The sequence below is a fragment of the Empidonax traillii genome, unplaced genomic scaffold (genome assembly GCF_003031625.1).
Source record: "Empidonax traillii isolate 1590-97213 ecotype Southwest subspecies unplaced genomic scaffold, ASM303162v1 scaffold1140:size184413, whole genome shotgun sequence".
NCBI classification, from domain to species: Eukaryota; Metazoa; Chordata; class Aves; order Passeriformes; family Tyrannidae; genus Empidonax; species Empidonax traillii.
In genome coordinates, this window is record NW_020956333.1 from 35,648 (window position 1) to 49,610 (window position 13,963).

General features: G+C 38.1%; 1 protein-coding gene across 2 annotated transcripts in view; it reads left to right on the top strand.

The window, feature by feature from the left end:
• SNX16 (sorting nexin 16) overlaps window positions 1-8,134 on the top strand; it is a 29,429-nt gene extending 21,295 nt beyond the window's left edge. The window contains exons 6-8 of one of the 2 annotated variants that reach the window (XM_027905319.1): window positions 3,075-3,211; window positions 6,247-6,363; window positions 6,633-8,134. In XM_027905319.1, coding sequence (XP_027761120.1) covers window positions 3,075-3,211; window positions 6,247-6,363; window positions 6,633-6,738 — 360 coding nt within the window. In that variant the 3' untranslated portion in view covers window positions 6,739-8,134. The remainder of the gene's footprint in view (window positions 1-3,074; window positions 3,212-6,246; window positions 6,364-6,632) is intronic. The other variant, XM_027905320.1, reaches the window with a different exon arrangement.
• Window positions 8,135-13,963: the final 5,829 nt, after the last annotated feature.

Sequence of the window (13,963 nt, forward strand, 5' to 3'; positions counted from 1 at the left end):
TGTCTCCCCCTTTTTCAGTCTCTCCCATCAGGTGTTTATACCCATGGATAAGATCACTCCAAGACTTCTCTTCTCCAAACTAAAGTCTCTCAGCTTTCTTTTCTTTTATCACATGAAAGATGCTCAAGTCCATTAATTATATTTTATTATGGTATTTGAATCATGAGACCTGGAGTTCTGGTAGACAAGAAGCCAGCACCCATAGCACCCACAGGTGCAATCTGCCAGGCCTTGTGGACTTGCATGTACAGGCTGTTTTAAGTGCTCCCTGACCTGGTCCTTCTCCACTAAGGGTAGATTTGTCATGCCCTTCCTTGTCTTTTCCTCTGGCTGCAGAGGTCTGGAATTATTGAAGACTGGTCTTTGCCAATCAAGACAACAGGTCCATGGTTTCCCTAGTCTTCCTTTGGTTGATTATGTACTTGTAGAATCCTTTCTTGTTTTCTTTGCTAGATTCAGCTCCAGGTTGTCCTTCACTTTCTTAACGCTGTTCCTATAAGATTGGACAGCAACCTTTTATTCTTTCTGGGTCACCTCTCCATGCTTCCACCCCTAGTACACTGGTCAGTCAGGAGTTCCTTGCTCATCCATTCAGGCCTCCTGCAACCTTTGCTTGATTTCATGCTTGTTGAGCTCTACCTACTGACCCAGAAGGTGGTGATCCTTAAATATCAACTGGCTCTCCTGGACTGTTCTCTCCAAGGTAGTTTCCCATGGATTCTTTCTTACAAGCAGGTTTCTGAAGAGATTGAAGTCTGTTTTACCTAAAATCCATGGTCATGTTTTTTGTTTCTGGCTGTTAGGAGCCTGAACTCCTACCAAATACAAAAAGTATCTTATAGTCATTCCTTGCAGTTTGTTGTTTTTCTTTTCCTAAACTGCCTAACTACAGAAGAAGCACTAAGGTTCCTGGAGTTCATTTTTAAAGGTATCTCAAAAATTACTTCTGTTTTTTGCCTTACTATTTTCATACAAAGCATTGCCAGGGAAAAAAATCTTCTGTTACTCTTGTCCTGATAATGGAAATATGGATATCTTCTATTTGGTTTATGTCTGTTTTATTATTTCAGTTCCATAAGGACTTGCCAAAACATATTTATCTTTTTAGGAGGAGGGATACAGGTTCATCCTCCATTAGAAGGTAACTAGACCTTACAAAAATTTATTCATGGAAAAGTAGACAAAATACTCACTAAAGCAGTCTTTTTTTGTCATATCCTTGGTGGTTGTGTGCACAGATCCTTTCCCAGCCATCTGTATTTCATGATCCACTGAAGAAGGAAGCAAAGCTGTCTTCTTACTTGGCTTAGTTCTGTTGCCCTTTCAGAACTACAGGGAACAGTTGTCCAACCTGGGTGTTAAAACTGTCCCAGACTCCAGGTTTGCAGCTATTTAAAGAGCAAGATCTCTCATTACACACCATTCTCTTTCTCAGCTTTGGTTCACCTTTCTGCTATTACAGCCTCCTTCAGAATGTTGATGTTTTCCTACTCATTGAGAACAGTGACTTCCTTTCCTTGGGCAGCTGATACCCAGATTGCACTGGAGATGAGTTTTTCCAAAAGGCTTTGTCAATTTTCGTACAGAGCAATGAAACAGTTTACAACACTTATGCAGTACTTTTAGCTATTTTGTGAATAGGGAAATTTCCATGCACATGAATATAAAGGTAGAAATAATATAACTTCATTAAATTCTTAAATAATGACCAGTTTTGAGCTAGGGGCCAGCAACACCGAATATTTTTTAAAAATACAATAAAATTTACTTAATTGTCTTGGATGAGACAGGATAACTGCTTAATTGGAGTGATAGCTAAAGCAATCACTACAAATGCTGTGTGAAGAGTAAATTGCATGCCACACGTTCTTGATTCTAGTAGACATGAATAAAATTGTGATTTAACTGATGACTGGTCTTCATTGTCTGTGAACAAAGATCTGAATCAATCAATCAATCTGAATCAATAAATAAGTTAAAATTCAATGAAAAAATATGGTCATTGGATTGAAAAACTCTGCATTTGTTTAAATTGTATAATTACAGGAAAACTTAACATTTTGAGGATGATGAATCTGCTTCAATTAAAGCCAAGGATAGTATCTTCTTGATGTTAGTAGCCTGTTTTAAAACTTTAGGAAAACAGTGTCTTAACAGCATTGTTCTTAACTGAGCTCGTATAAAATGCTTACATTTGTCGGACTCTGAATTAGCGGCTGGTTGCAGGTAATGTTAACCCAAGAAAGCCCACATGGGATTTTTACTTACTGAGAACATGTAAATTATTAAATCAGAATTACACGGAACTGCTGCAAGACTTTTGCTTTCCAGTAATAGATGAGCAGGCTCTGTGCCAAGGCTTTTGTCACTTCCTGCATTCAGTGGATGTTACATTAGACACTGGCTCATCACATTAAGTTTTGAGATTGCTCATTGACAAATCCATCAGGGTGTACTATAAATACATGTCATGCTCAGCAGAGGAGCACGGCATACTTGTCACGGCTGAGTAGTTGGTGTTCACAGCGTTCCATTAAACTTCTTCAAAATGTTTTTGTATTGGTCTTCTGACTCTCGTGATTCCATAGTTGTAACAGGTGTTTGGTACAGAACTGTATAGCTTTGTCTTTTATCTTGGGTAAAGAACATGTACTCAATCCAAATATTCTTTGCATTGTCAGAATAATTAGATACTTTTAAATTGACTTCCAAGTCATATGGAAGCAGAGCTTTAGGAGGAGGAAAGGGAGCAGGGAGTTCAGTTTATGTTCTATATAGGCAAGAAGGTTCAAAATCAGGCACTACTTTTCTAAAGTTTCCTGTAGAGTTTTGTGAGACAAACAAATGATGTGATAAAGTATCTGCATTGCAGCTTAGTATAATAAATTCACTGTTCAAAGCAGCATTATTTTATTAAGGACAGAACTTCTTTTAAAGTGTACATAGCTTTTTATAGTAATCAGCCTGAAGAAAAGCAGCTACAATTCTGTTACAGGTTGGTATTTCTAAAAGAAAATAAAGTAAAGGCAGTCCACTGAAGTTAAATTGAAGATGCTCTTAAATTTGCCTTTTAGGCTTTCTGTGAAACTCTAGAGGAAACAAATTACCGCCTACAAAAAGAACTGCTTGAAAAACAAAGGGAAGTTGAATCGCTGAAGAAATTGCTGAGTGAAAAGCAACTTCATATAGATGCTGTTGAAAGAAGAATTAGGTATGTAGAAATTTTATGGGGTTCAGGAGTTTATCTCTGTAAAAGAATTTTCCCTATCTAGTCACAAGCACCAGCTTTAGATACATTCTTGGAAAACATTTTCCCTACATAACCACACAAAGCAATATTTTCAGTAAGCTCTTTCTCATATGCTGGCTAAAAGTTATTCAGTACAAATGACTGAGAAACTTGTCCCATCTTTTTCCTCTAAAGTAACTTTGATTGTTTCCTAATCCCTTAAGTCCTGTAAAGATAGAGCAAGATTCTCTTCTGCTTTTGAAATGTTGGAAACATGAAATGCCCTGTTAGAGATGAGTGAAAAAAATTGCTTTGAGTTACAAAATTCTGCCTGTACTCAAAGCTTTGACAGAACATAGTGATCAAGCAATTACATGTCTCTATTAATGTCTTTAACTTTGTTCTGAATTGCCAGATGTGATGCTGAAGTTAACTTAAATAGCACTGGAGATGGTCCATTGAAACCCAAGGAAAAAATGGTGGAGTATTATGGTGCCTGTCTGCTAAATTTTGTAGCAGTGGCAGGGGAGTTGATGGGCTATTCAGTGTCCCATTAGAGCTGCTGATTCAGTCATTGCAGCATTTTCTTAGCAAAAGTGTAAATTCCCATGGTCCCACTAGAATTTTGTAGAATCACAGAATGGTTTGGGTTGGAAGGTACCTTAAAGATCATCTAATTCCAACCCCTCTGCCATGGGCAGAGATGCCACCCACTAGACCAGGTTGCTGAGAGCCCCATCCAACCTGGCCTTGAACACTTTCAGGGATGGAGCATCCACAGCTGCTGTGGGCATCCTTTTCCAGTTAGTGTCCTACTACCCTCACAGGAAATAATTTCTTCCTAATAGTAAAGAAATTCTTCCTAATAATAAGATCAAATGAAAAAAATATCCCCTGTATGGGTGTGTATGACCAGGGACAATGACAGAACTAAAAAAAAAAAAAAAAAAAAAAAAAAAAAAAAAAAAAATTTCAAAATAAATTTTATTTTGAGTTGTGGCTTACTGAAAATTCTGATGAGAATACCATATTCAGTTTGTCACATATTCCTGAAGGTGAGTAATTACATTTGAAAGATGCTTTCCCTGTTTGACGAGAGAGATATGATGTGCTGCTGGCTTAAATAGAGAAATAGTCAATAAAAATTAAATAACTTGCATTTGGCTAAAACGTAATGGTAAGAAATTCTGTATGGCTAAAGATAAGAAGGCATGAATAGCTAAAAGGGATTTTATTTTTTAGTGCTTTCCCTGTAGATAGATAGATTATGTTTTTTAAATACACAAACACCCTACCAGTTTCCCAGACATATAAAATTACTGAAAATCAGCCAAGTATTGTCTGCAGTCTTGATGGAAAATAACTCCTGTGATCCATAGTTGTAAAAATTATCAAGCAAACTTGTGATCTTGTTTAAGAACTTGTCTGTCTGATGGAGAAATGAATCCAAAAGAAATAAGACCCTGAGATCAGCTCAGTTGTTGGACCATGGTGCTAATAACGTCAAGGTTGTGGGCTCAATCCCTATATGGGCCATTAATTTAAGATTGAGACTCTGATCATTGTGAGTCCCTTCCAACTCAGAATATTCTGTGATTCTGTGAAATGTGTCTGTCTTTGACCTTGTTGAAGTGGAATATTTATCTGATGGCCAGCAAGAATTAAGCATCTTATGCCTACACACTCTAAAGGCCAAGTACCTAAAATGTGTGTGAGGTAGAAGGGGATGACAGCTGGACAAGACATGAGACTTGTAGGCCTTTATATATTGCTGGCTTTGGCCAATAATCATGTTAAAGAATACTGCTGAAGTATTACTTAAAATACATGCACTAAAATAAAACAATAGAAACAGCAGGTAATTTAAATAGGGGGTGACATATAGTAATATCACTTTCAACACAAAATGGGTCATAAGTTTTTATTTCCAATTCAAGTCACAGCTTTCAGTTCTAAATTGATGTATGTTTTCCACACAGAGCAATGCTTTGGAAGAAAGGATTTCCTTGGTCAATTAACATGACTTTATTCCCATTTATATACAGGCTAGTTGGACTGTTATCTTGTGTTGCCATTAATAAAAAATTATTACCTGTCTCTTTATCATTAATGGGAAAATGTATTGTTCTGAAACGCAATATGTGACTTCGTAAAGTTACAGTGAGATACTTGAGAAACTATAGAAGAAATTGTTTTATCATCCTGCCTGCCTTACTTCTGACTACGTTTTGGTTATGACCCCTTTCTAACATTTAGGCAAGATGTGTGTGGCTTAGATCTTATGCTTGTAATATTTTACCTAAAGACATACACACTACTCTGGGACTTGAATTTTGTAAAGCTACGAAATTGTGAATGGCCTGGGTTTGAAAGGACCTTAAAGATGATCTTGTTCCAACCCCCCAGCCACAGACAGGGACACCTTCCACTAGACCAGGTTGCTCAGAGCCCTATCCAGCCTGGCCTTGAACATTTCCAGGAATGAGGAATCCACCACTTCTCCGGGCAACCTGTTCCAGTGCCTCACCACCCACACAGTAAAGAGTTTCTTCCTAATATCTAATTTAAACCTACTCTCTTTAAGTTTAAACCATTCCCCCTTGTCCTGTAGCACTACATGCTTTTATAAATAGTCTCTCTTCATCTTGTAGGCTCCCTTCAGATACTGGGAGGCTACAGTTAGCTCACCCTGAAACCTTCTCTTCTCTAGTCTTGAACTATTCTAATTCTCTCAGCCTTTCCTCACAGGAGAAGTGCTCCATTGCTCTAATTGTCTTGGTAGCCCAGAGATTCAGAGGACTGAGTTTAGTTCAGGAATAAGCAGCTGGAGCAAATAAACTGTTTAAATATCTACCCAGTGCAGGCCCTGCCTATTTGAACTAATAAAGGAAAATGAGCATGTAGGAGTGAGATTGAGAGGTTCCCAGAAACTGCAAAGGTTAAAATGAAACAAACAGTTCTTCAGTGATGTATGTTTGCTCTAAGGATTGGTGGTACTCTGTTCTTATCTGTTGTAGGGATTTATCTTTAGGAAAAATGACTCGCCAAATGTCAGGAGAAGAAAGTGAGTGCAGTGGTGAGGTGGAGTCTTCTGCAGTAGAAGCAGACCAGGGTACCCTGGGTGAGGACAGCTGGTAAATACTATTATTTTACTTATATTTTAGTTATTCTTAAAGTATGTTTTTTAAAATGTTCAGTCTTGCATAAATTCTGCACAGCTGAAGAATTCAGCATTTTATTGCACACCTCTGCTGCATAAAAGCCCTCAGGATAGATAATTTTAGATCTGGAATACGACAAATTGAAAAAGCATTGTAAATGTTTTGTGGATTGTCTGCATAAAATTACTGTGGAGGATCATACTAGTTCCCATTTGACAAAGCTTATTGATCTGTTGTTGCAGCTCAGACAAAGAGAACCATGAGCCATGCTGGAGTGGCTCTTTGGCTGGAAATCCTGTCCCAGAAATTGAGGTCGCTGAAGTAGCATATACCGTGGATGAAGAATAGATGAGCAGCAGCTGCTGTTACAGGTTCATGTTTTGGGATGTATCTGTGGGTAGGAGCATAGAGTAGCTGTGAAGAATTTACAGCAAAGAGCAAGGATGCACAATTGAATGTTTACATAAATCCTTACAAATTATTAATGTAAGAAATATACCCAGAGCTGCTTTGATTTCAGTTTTTATCTAGCCTTTATATATTTAATATATTGAAGTCTAATAAGGGCTAAAATCAGCTGAAGTTGAGATAATGTACATACACAATTTGGCTGACTTTCCTAGCGGAATGACAAGTTCCACACTAAATCACTGAACACATCTAACTCCCATGTCATGTGTTGCCACAGTTGTGACATGTTTGATGTGTTCATCTGTTTGGTATTTGTGTTTTCATATTCTTATAGCCATAAATTAATGCTTGCTGAAGTAAAAATGGACTCATCTATATGTAAGAATGGAGAATGCGTTGGTTTTAAATTCTGAAGTTGAAGAATGTTTCCCTGGAAATTTTAATACAACGCAGTGGGAAAACTTCCAGTACCAAGAGAGGAGTACTTAGAAAATGGGATTATAGTTGGACATTTTAAAACTGGTCATTTTTGCTGAAGGAATTAATATGAGACCCCCAAAACACTGTGTATTTTCATCCCAAAATAGCATGCTGTAATACTTTTTGTTCAGTAATGCTGCTTTGAAAATCTGGGATACTTTTGCTATATACCCATGTAACAATAAAATCAGTAAGTTTGCCTTTTACTCAGAACACTACCTCTTACCACCTTGCTTATGCATTTATGTTTGTTTAAAAATATTCAAGATTATATGGAGGTTATTGAAAGACTTGTAAAGAAGCCATATTTTTTTCCTGCACACTTCATAACTAGATTGAATCTAGTTGCAATGTATTTTTGTTTCAATATATTTTACACATGAGGATGTTGGTACCTATGTTGTATAGCCTATTTTTCAAAATGTATTAAGACAGGAGATGCACTTTATAATTAAGACTTCATTGTGCCAAGTTCAGTTGGCTAATTGGTTGAGAAAGGGGAGTTTCAGGGAGAGGATTATGTAGTGCCTTTTTTGTATTTTACTTGTTCATTACTGCAGAATTTTGTTACAGTGCTCTCGCTCAGTTCTGTGGAATCTTTGATACAGTTTGTTTCTGTTCTTCACTTATTTACTGAAAGTGCCTTGTTTTATTCTGCTTTTCCAATAGGAAGAATGCTGTTTTGTTTTAAATTTTTTCCCCTATACCACCCACATCGTTGTTTAATGTTGTCAATATGCAGTGTCTTTGTGCTGGAGTTTTCAAAGGCAGCTTTGTACTTCAGACTGTGCATACAATGCCCTTTATGCAGAACTGTATCAACCTTCCTGGTGAAATAAAACTATGGACAAAACACCTGTCTTCTTTTTTCCATTGTAGAAAAGAGCAAAATGTTTAATGCCTTGTCTAGCAGAAGGATAAAACGCTGTTAGAAGGAGATGTTTCTTACCTCAGTGATTTCATACAGTTACTCAGCTTGTGATCTGAGTCCTTTTTGTACCAAAAATTGTCTGCATGAAAATAAATGAGAATGCTGTAACAGACACCAGGAAATTTACTATGCTTCTGTTGGAGTTAAAATAAAAAAGGAACTCAGCTCTTTTTTAATATTCTACATGAATCTTCGTAGATGTTGAGTGAACTCAATAAAGTTTTGAAACATTATTAAAAATACATCAAATCTTCTGTCAGATATTACATATTTGAAAAGAGTGAACCCTGCCTATTAAAATAGTGTTAGGTTTACAATTAGAAATGTTTTTAAAATCTTGAAAAGCTGCTTGGGTCATACATGCTGAGGATTTCTGAAACCCAGCAGGTACATCGCCAAACCTAGATGCTAAAGAAAGCATTATTATAATTTACAGTTTAGTCACGAGAGAGCAAAAGAATGGAAGCTTCAAGGTTTGTAAGATATTTTGCTAACCCAAAATATTCAGTATGACCTGAATAGACATTTTTCTTTAGGGGACATTGATTTTTAGTTAAACAGAGCTGGAAAATGTGAACTTGTTCAGTAGCCATGTGGTAACACTTCACCTATGTTACTGTTCAATGGATGGTTATCTCCCTGAGGGACATGAAGAATTTGATGTGCCTGACCCATGGTGACCTTGAACATCTTGATCAAAGTCGATTCCAAGTCTCTCCCATACTGAATTTTTTCTGGTGCACTTGCTTCTATTCTGGCACTATTTCCCACCCATTTCCTTCTCTTTTAACTCATTGCTGCAATTTTAGTACGGAAGAAGCCAAGTTTCAGCTATTTCATTTGTAAGAATTTGGCAGTGGAATTCTGTGCTCTGTAGGTTGTGCAGAGGAATATTCCACCTGGAATTGTAGCAGGATTTGCAACTAGTAACATTCTTTTCTGTTGTAGGTGATTGTCTTAATAGTTCAGCCATAGATTTACGGGGGGGGGGGGGGGGTTCCCCTTAGTTTTAGGTTTTAATACATTGTACCCAAGTTAATGCTCCAGGGGTTTTGATTTTCTTCAATAATACATCTTTTAATAATCCTGAAGGACTTTTATATCCTTCAAAGCCCAATACCCTTTCCTTGCTTTTGATTTGCATGCTCCTAAATCAGTTAAGATGCTGACTAGAATTGAATCAAGAATGAGTCCTTATAAAACTCCCACTCCATACTTTTCCCACTGTGACAACCATAAGTTACTGTGAGTACAACAGACCCATTGAACCAGGTAGAGGAAGGTTGAACAAAACTGTACCTGCCAGTGGTAGGAGAGGGCAGCCTACATGGTGCAGGGAAAGCTCTTGTTCTAGGTATGTCTGTCCCAAATTAGTTTTACTCTCTGCATCTCGTTAGAGCACTAAGTAATTTGATTTTTTTTTTTTCTCTCTGTGGTTTCTATTCCTTTGTTGAAATGTAGCTATGGAGCAGCAGCAATTGTCCTGCCAGAAGAAAGTAGAATGCCAAAAAAATGTCCTGCCATTTCTAGTAGAACTTTCTATATCACTTATGTGATTTTGTTTGAAGAGGTTTTTTTCCCTGTTATATCAGGTTCTATTACATACTGGGGGAGGAATTTGGAGGAGTTATGCTCTGAAGTTGCTGCTGCAATCAGTTTTTTTAAGAAATGTCAGATAAATAAATACTCCAAGGTCACAGATACCCAAAGAAGAGAAGACTCCTGTAGGAAACACTCCATTTATGGAATACTGGGTCTTAGGTCTTTCTTCCTATCATTTGTTTCTATATTTCAGTTAAGTCTTTGTGGCAGAGATCAGAACATTCAGTTTACTACACCGGTCCAACATTCAAAACCAAGTATTTTCCTATAAAATACAGGACGTGCTTTAAGGGATGCTTGGGTAACTGAATTGTATCCTCATATCCATGTTTATTTGCCTCTAGAGAACTGATAATGCAGCCATCTCCAAAAGATGTCTCTTTTTAAACAGTTTGGCTTAGTAGTCAGCGTACTGACCAATGGAGTTGTTGTTCCATATTTTTATTATCTTCACGTTTTTAATGCACAGCTCTTAACTCCTAGAGGAAAGATGAGAGAGAATGGAAAAGGCAGAGGAGAAAGGGCATTTTCTTGTCCATAGTTTACACTGGAGCATTTGTCCCCTTAGAAAGTGAAAATTCATTCACTCGTTTGCTGACCAGAATCGCATTTCCACTCTGTGTTGGTTTCTGTGTTGTGAGTGGTTTAGGTTCTATGTTATAGAATCTAAACCTATATAACTCATTCAGGAACCTCTTTATAAGGTATGTTCTCCCATAGCGCTGGTGTTTCTTTGCCATCCTTTGCTGCACTAACCTTAATTCCAGTCTTGTTTCAAAGGGCAACCTTTTGTATTTGGTCCTTCTCAGGTTTTGCATTGCAAGAAGAACACTGAGCTGAGGACTTTTTTTCAATGTTTTTGATCTTCTAAAATTTGACTTACCTCTTGTTTCTGATGCAACTGTCCAGATTTGGAGGAGTGGCAAGGTAGGGAAAATGCATTCCATTACACTAAACTCTAAAAGAATAATGTATTCTTATGTTGTAATAGATACAAATGACAAATTTATGTCATCTCAGAGTACTAGTGACTGTTGGCTGTATATATCCTGCTGTTACTTACCATTCTCCACTTGGATAGCTTGAGCTTCAAGTTGGAATACAGAATGTTTCTCTTGAAAGTTCTCCTTGAGTTGATGAATTCTGATCCACTCTGGTGGTAGTTCCAGGCTCAGGAAAAGGCTGTCATGAGACATGTCTAAGCATGACCCTATGTCACATAAAAAGCATCTTTTTTCTTCTGGTGGCACATTTTTAAGCCCTGAGCTGCAGTTTTAACCAGCATCATCAAAATAAAGTGATACTGGTATCGAAGGATCCCGTTTAACAAGGGTCAGGCAGAGTTACACTCGGGCTGCCCAGAGTGCAGGATGTGCACGGGGGGGTGTATCCGAGACAAGCGTTTTTCACTATCGTGTAGAGGTAACAGGACAGCTGAAGGAGTTTTGTAAATGGCTGAGTCCTCAAATGGTATTCTCTTTAGCTGGATAAATCAGAAAGCGTGATGTGACAGAGAATTAAAATTCCTAATGTGAAGTCTTTCTGCAACAGAGTAGCACCTGACACTGAAACTGCAATTCAGGAAATATAGTGATGTTCTAACTCAACTAGCAAGGCTTCTCTTTTTATACCTTTAACCTCCATCCAAAAGGGAAAAAAGTAGCCTGTGATGCATTTGTCTTGTGTATAACTCATATCCTTACAATCTTCCTGTCTCTCCCTGTTTGTGTGACTTGTGCCTTTTCTGTCTCATAACGGATATCAGAGCATCCAGCTCAGGCTGGAATTCTGGTATTCCTTGTAAAGATTCCAAACTGCAAGCAGGGCAGCATGGCTCTGGAAGAGGAAGAGGCTTGGAAGTGGGAGTGCTGAAGTTGATTAATAATTTTAGTCCTCAAAAGTGCTGTCCCTGTTAGGCAGAGCTGAACCCTTCAGCTTTGGGAGACAGGGACATCAGAGAAGAGATCACCCCCCACAGTGCAGAAACCCTCAGTCTGGGTCTTCCTGCCAGTGGGTGCTGGAGTTCACATGACTAAAGCACTGGTGTAATAAATTGGATTCTGGGATCAGCTCCCAGCTCTGGCTGAGTCTCATCTGTCTTAAGGAAGTTGGCAGGTTCTGGACCTTAACACTTTGCCAGATCTTCAGAAGCAGTACTCCAACCTATGTTTTCTTGGTTTTCAACACAATCTTCGTGGAGACCTTTCCCTTTCTTACACCTTTTAAGCTCTTCATGGAGACCTTAAAGTCTTGCTGATTCATACTCAGCACTTCTTTTACTTGAGGATCACCAGGGTGCTCTCCAAATTCAGAGTTTGTCCCCATTTTGTATCTATCTGAGAGATAGGTATTGTATTTCCTCCTGCTCTGCAAATAAGGAGACTGAGGAAGAAAGCAATTACATGATTCACTCTAATAGCACAGTAAGTCAGTTGGTGCAGTCCTGGTGTTACTGCGGATCCCATAAACTTGTCAGCAGGTTTAAATTAGATGATTCGCTGATCTGGTAGACTGTTGTCTGTATCATACAGGAACTTTTTCGTGGAATATCTCAGCTGGGTTTCGAGTAGGTCTAAATATCCTTGCTGATACATTACTAGCCGCTGTTGGATTTTATAGTATTCCTTTCCTCTTTGAGTTCAAACTGAAAACACTAGGGTTGTTTGCATTAATATAGTGAAGAAACAAGCCTCTGCTTTCTGAACCCCCTGTGGTTTAATGCTTCTCATGTAGATGAAACCACAGCTGTTTTATGGAAATGTTGAGAATGACTATGAAATGCTGCTTGCTGTTTGTTTGGCAGCTAATGTGGGTTTGTCAAGCATTGCTCATCTGACAAGCGCCTATTGGGAGAAAGTGGCATGCTGACCTTTCAAGATCTCATTATTGCTTTGCATGTTCAATAGATAGACAGATAGATAGGAGGTAGCTTAGGAAGCAGTTGTAACATGTGGCAAACCTACAGCATCTCTCCTCCCAAATTTCCTGTGGCCCTTTCCTAGACATTATCATCATTTCTGATAATGACATTATGAGGTGGAATTTTTGTGGTGTGAAAGGGGGTCTCCCTTTCCCCCTCATTTTGCAGTATAAACTTGCCTGTTACACAGATGAGCAGAGACAAGGGGAAAGAGCTCTACCCTGTTATGGCAGCCACTTTGTACATTTAGAGAAAGTCTTGCTCTGAGAAGTTTATTTTTTGTGTGTATGTGCAATATATGGGCAAGGGTACAATAACTTGCATTGGAAGAAGCAGATGAGAAAACTGTCTCATTCTTTGTAATCTTTTGGAAAAAATAAGCCATTCAGTAAGATGCTGATGTGCCTGTAGAGGCATTGCTCCTGCTTAGGTCTACAAAAGTAGACCAGAAAACTGAGTTTCTTATGGAGATAATTGCAGGGGACACCAGTCAGATCTGACTTTGTTGTCCCTACCTAAATAGGCAATTAAAAAATAAGTTGAGAATGTTGCAAAATTAATGTGCAAAGTAATGTGTTATGAAAGAGCATTAAACAATTAAAAATTAAACTCAACCTTACTGTGAGTTAACCTGAGAAACAGAACACGTGCAAATAATAACTTCTATCTATTTCTGCTGTCAGCATGTTGCAGTTCACTACTGGCATCCTCTGAGACATTTCAGTTCTGAATCTAGAAAACCACGGAAAGACCAGCATCTTTCACTTTTTAAATGACATGAGTTGCACAAGACTCATGATTGTCTAAAGGTCAGAGCACAAGATCTCTCAACAAAGAGGCTTCTCTGTTCTGCTCTGGTGAAGCAGCTGTTAGCTCATATTTCAGTTTATTCAGACACAATATGTGCTCTAGACAGATTCTCAGGCCACATAAATTAATGTCTCAACTAGTTATCACTTTCCCTCATCATTATTTTCTCCTATTGTTTTCTTTATAAAATAAAATTCTTTATAAAATAAACCCCTTTGTGTTCACCCACAAGCGCTTGATACAACACAGATAAGATCTGTTCTCAGGTTAGTGCTGTTACAGACTTTTCCAGAACTACTTGGTTCACACAGGAGGATTTTTTTCCCTAGCTCAGTAAACTGAAGTGACACATTTTGCTGGCAGCTTGCAAAGCATTGGGAGCCGAAGGTTTTAACCTGAAAAGTGTGAGATGGTGTCTG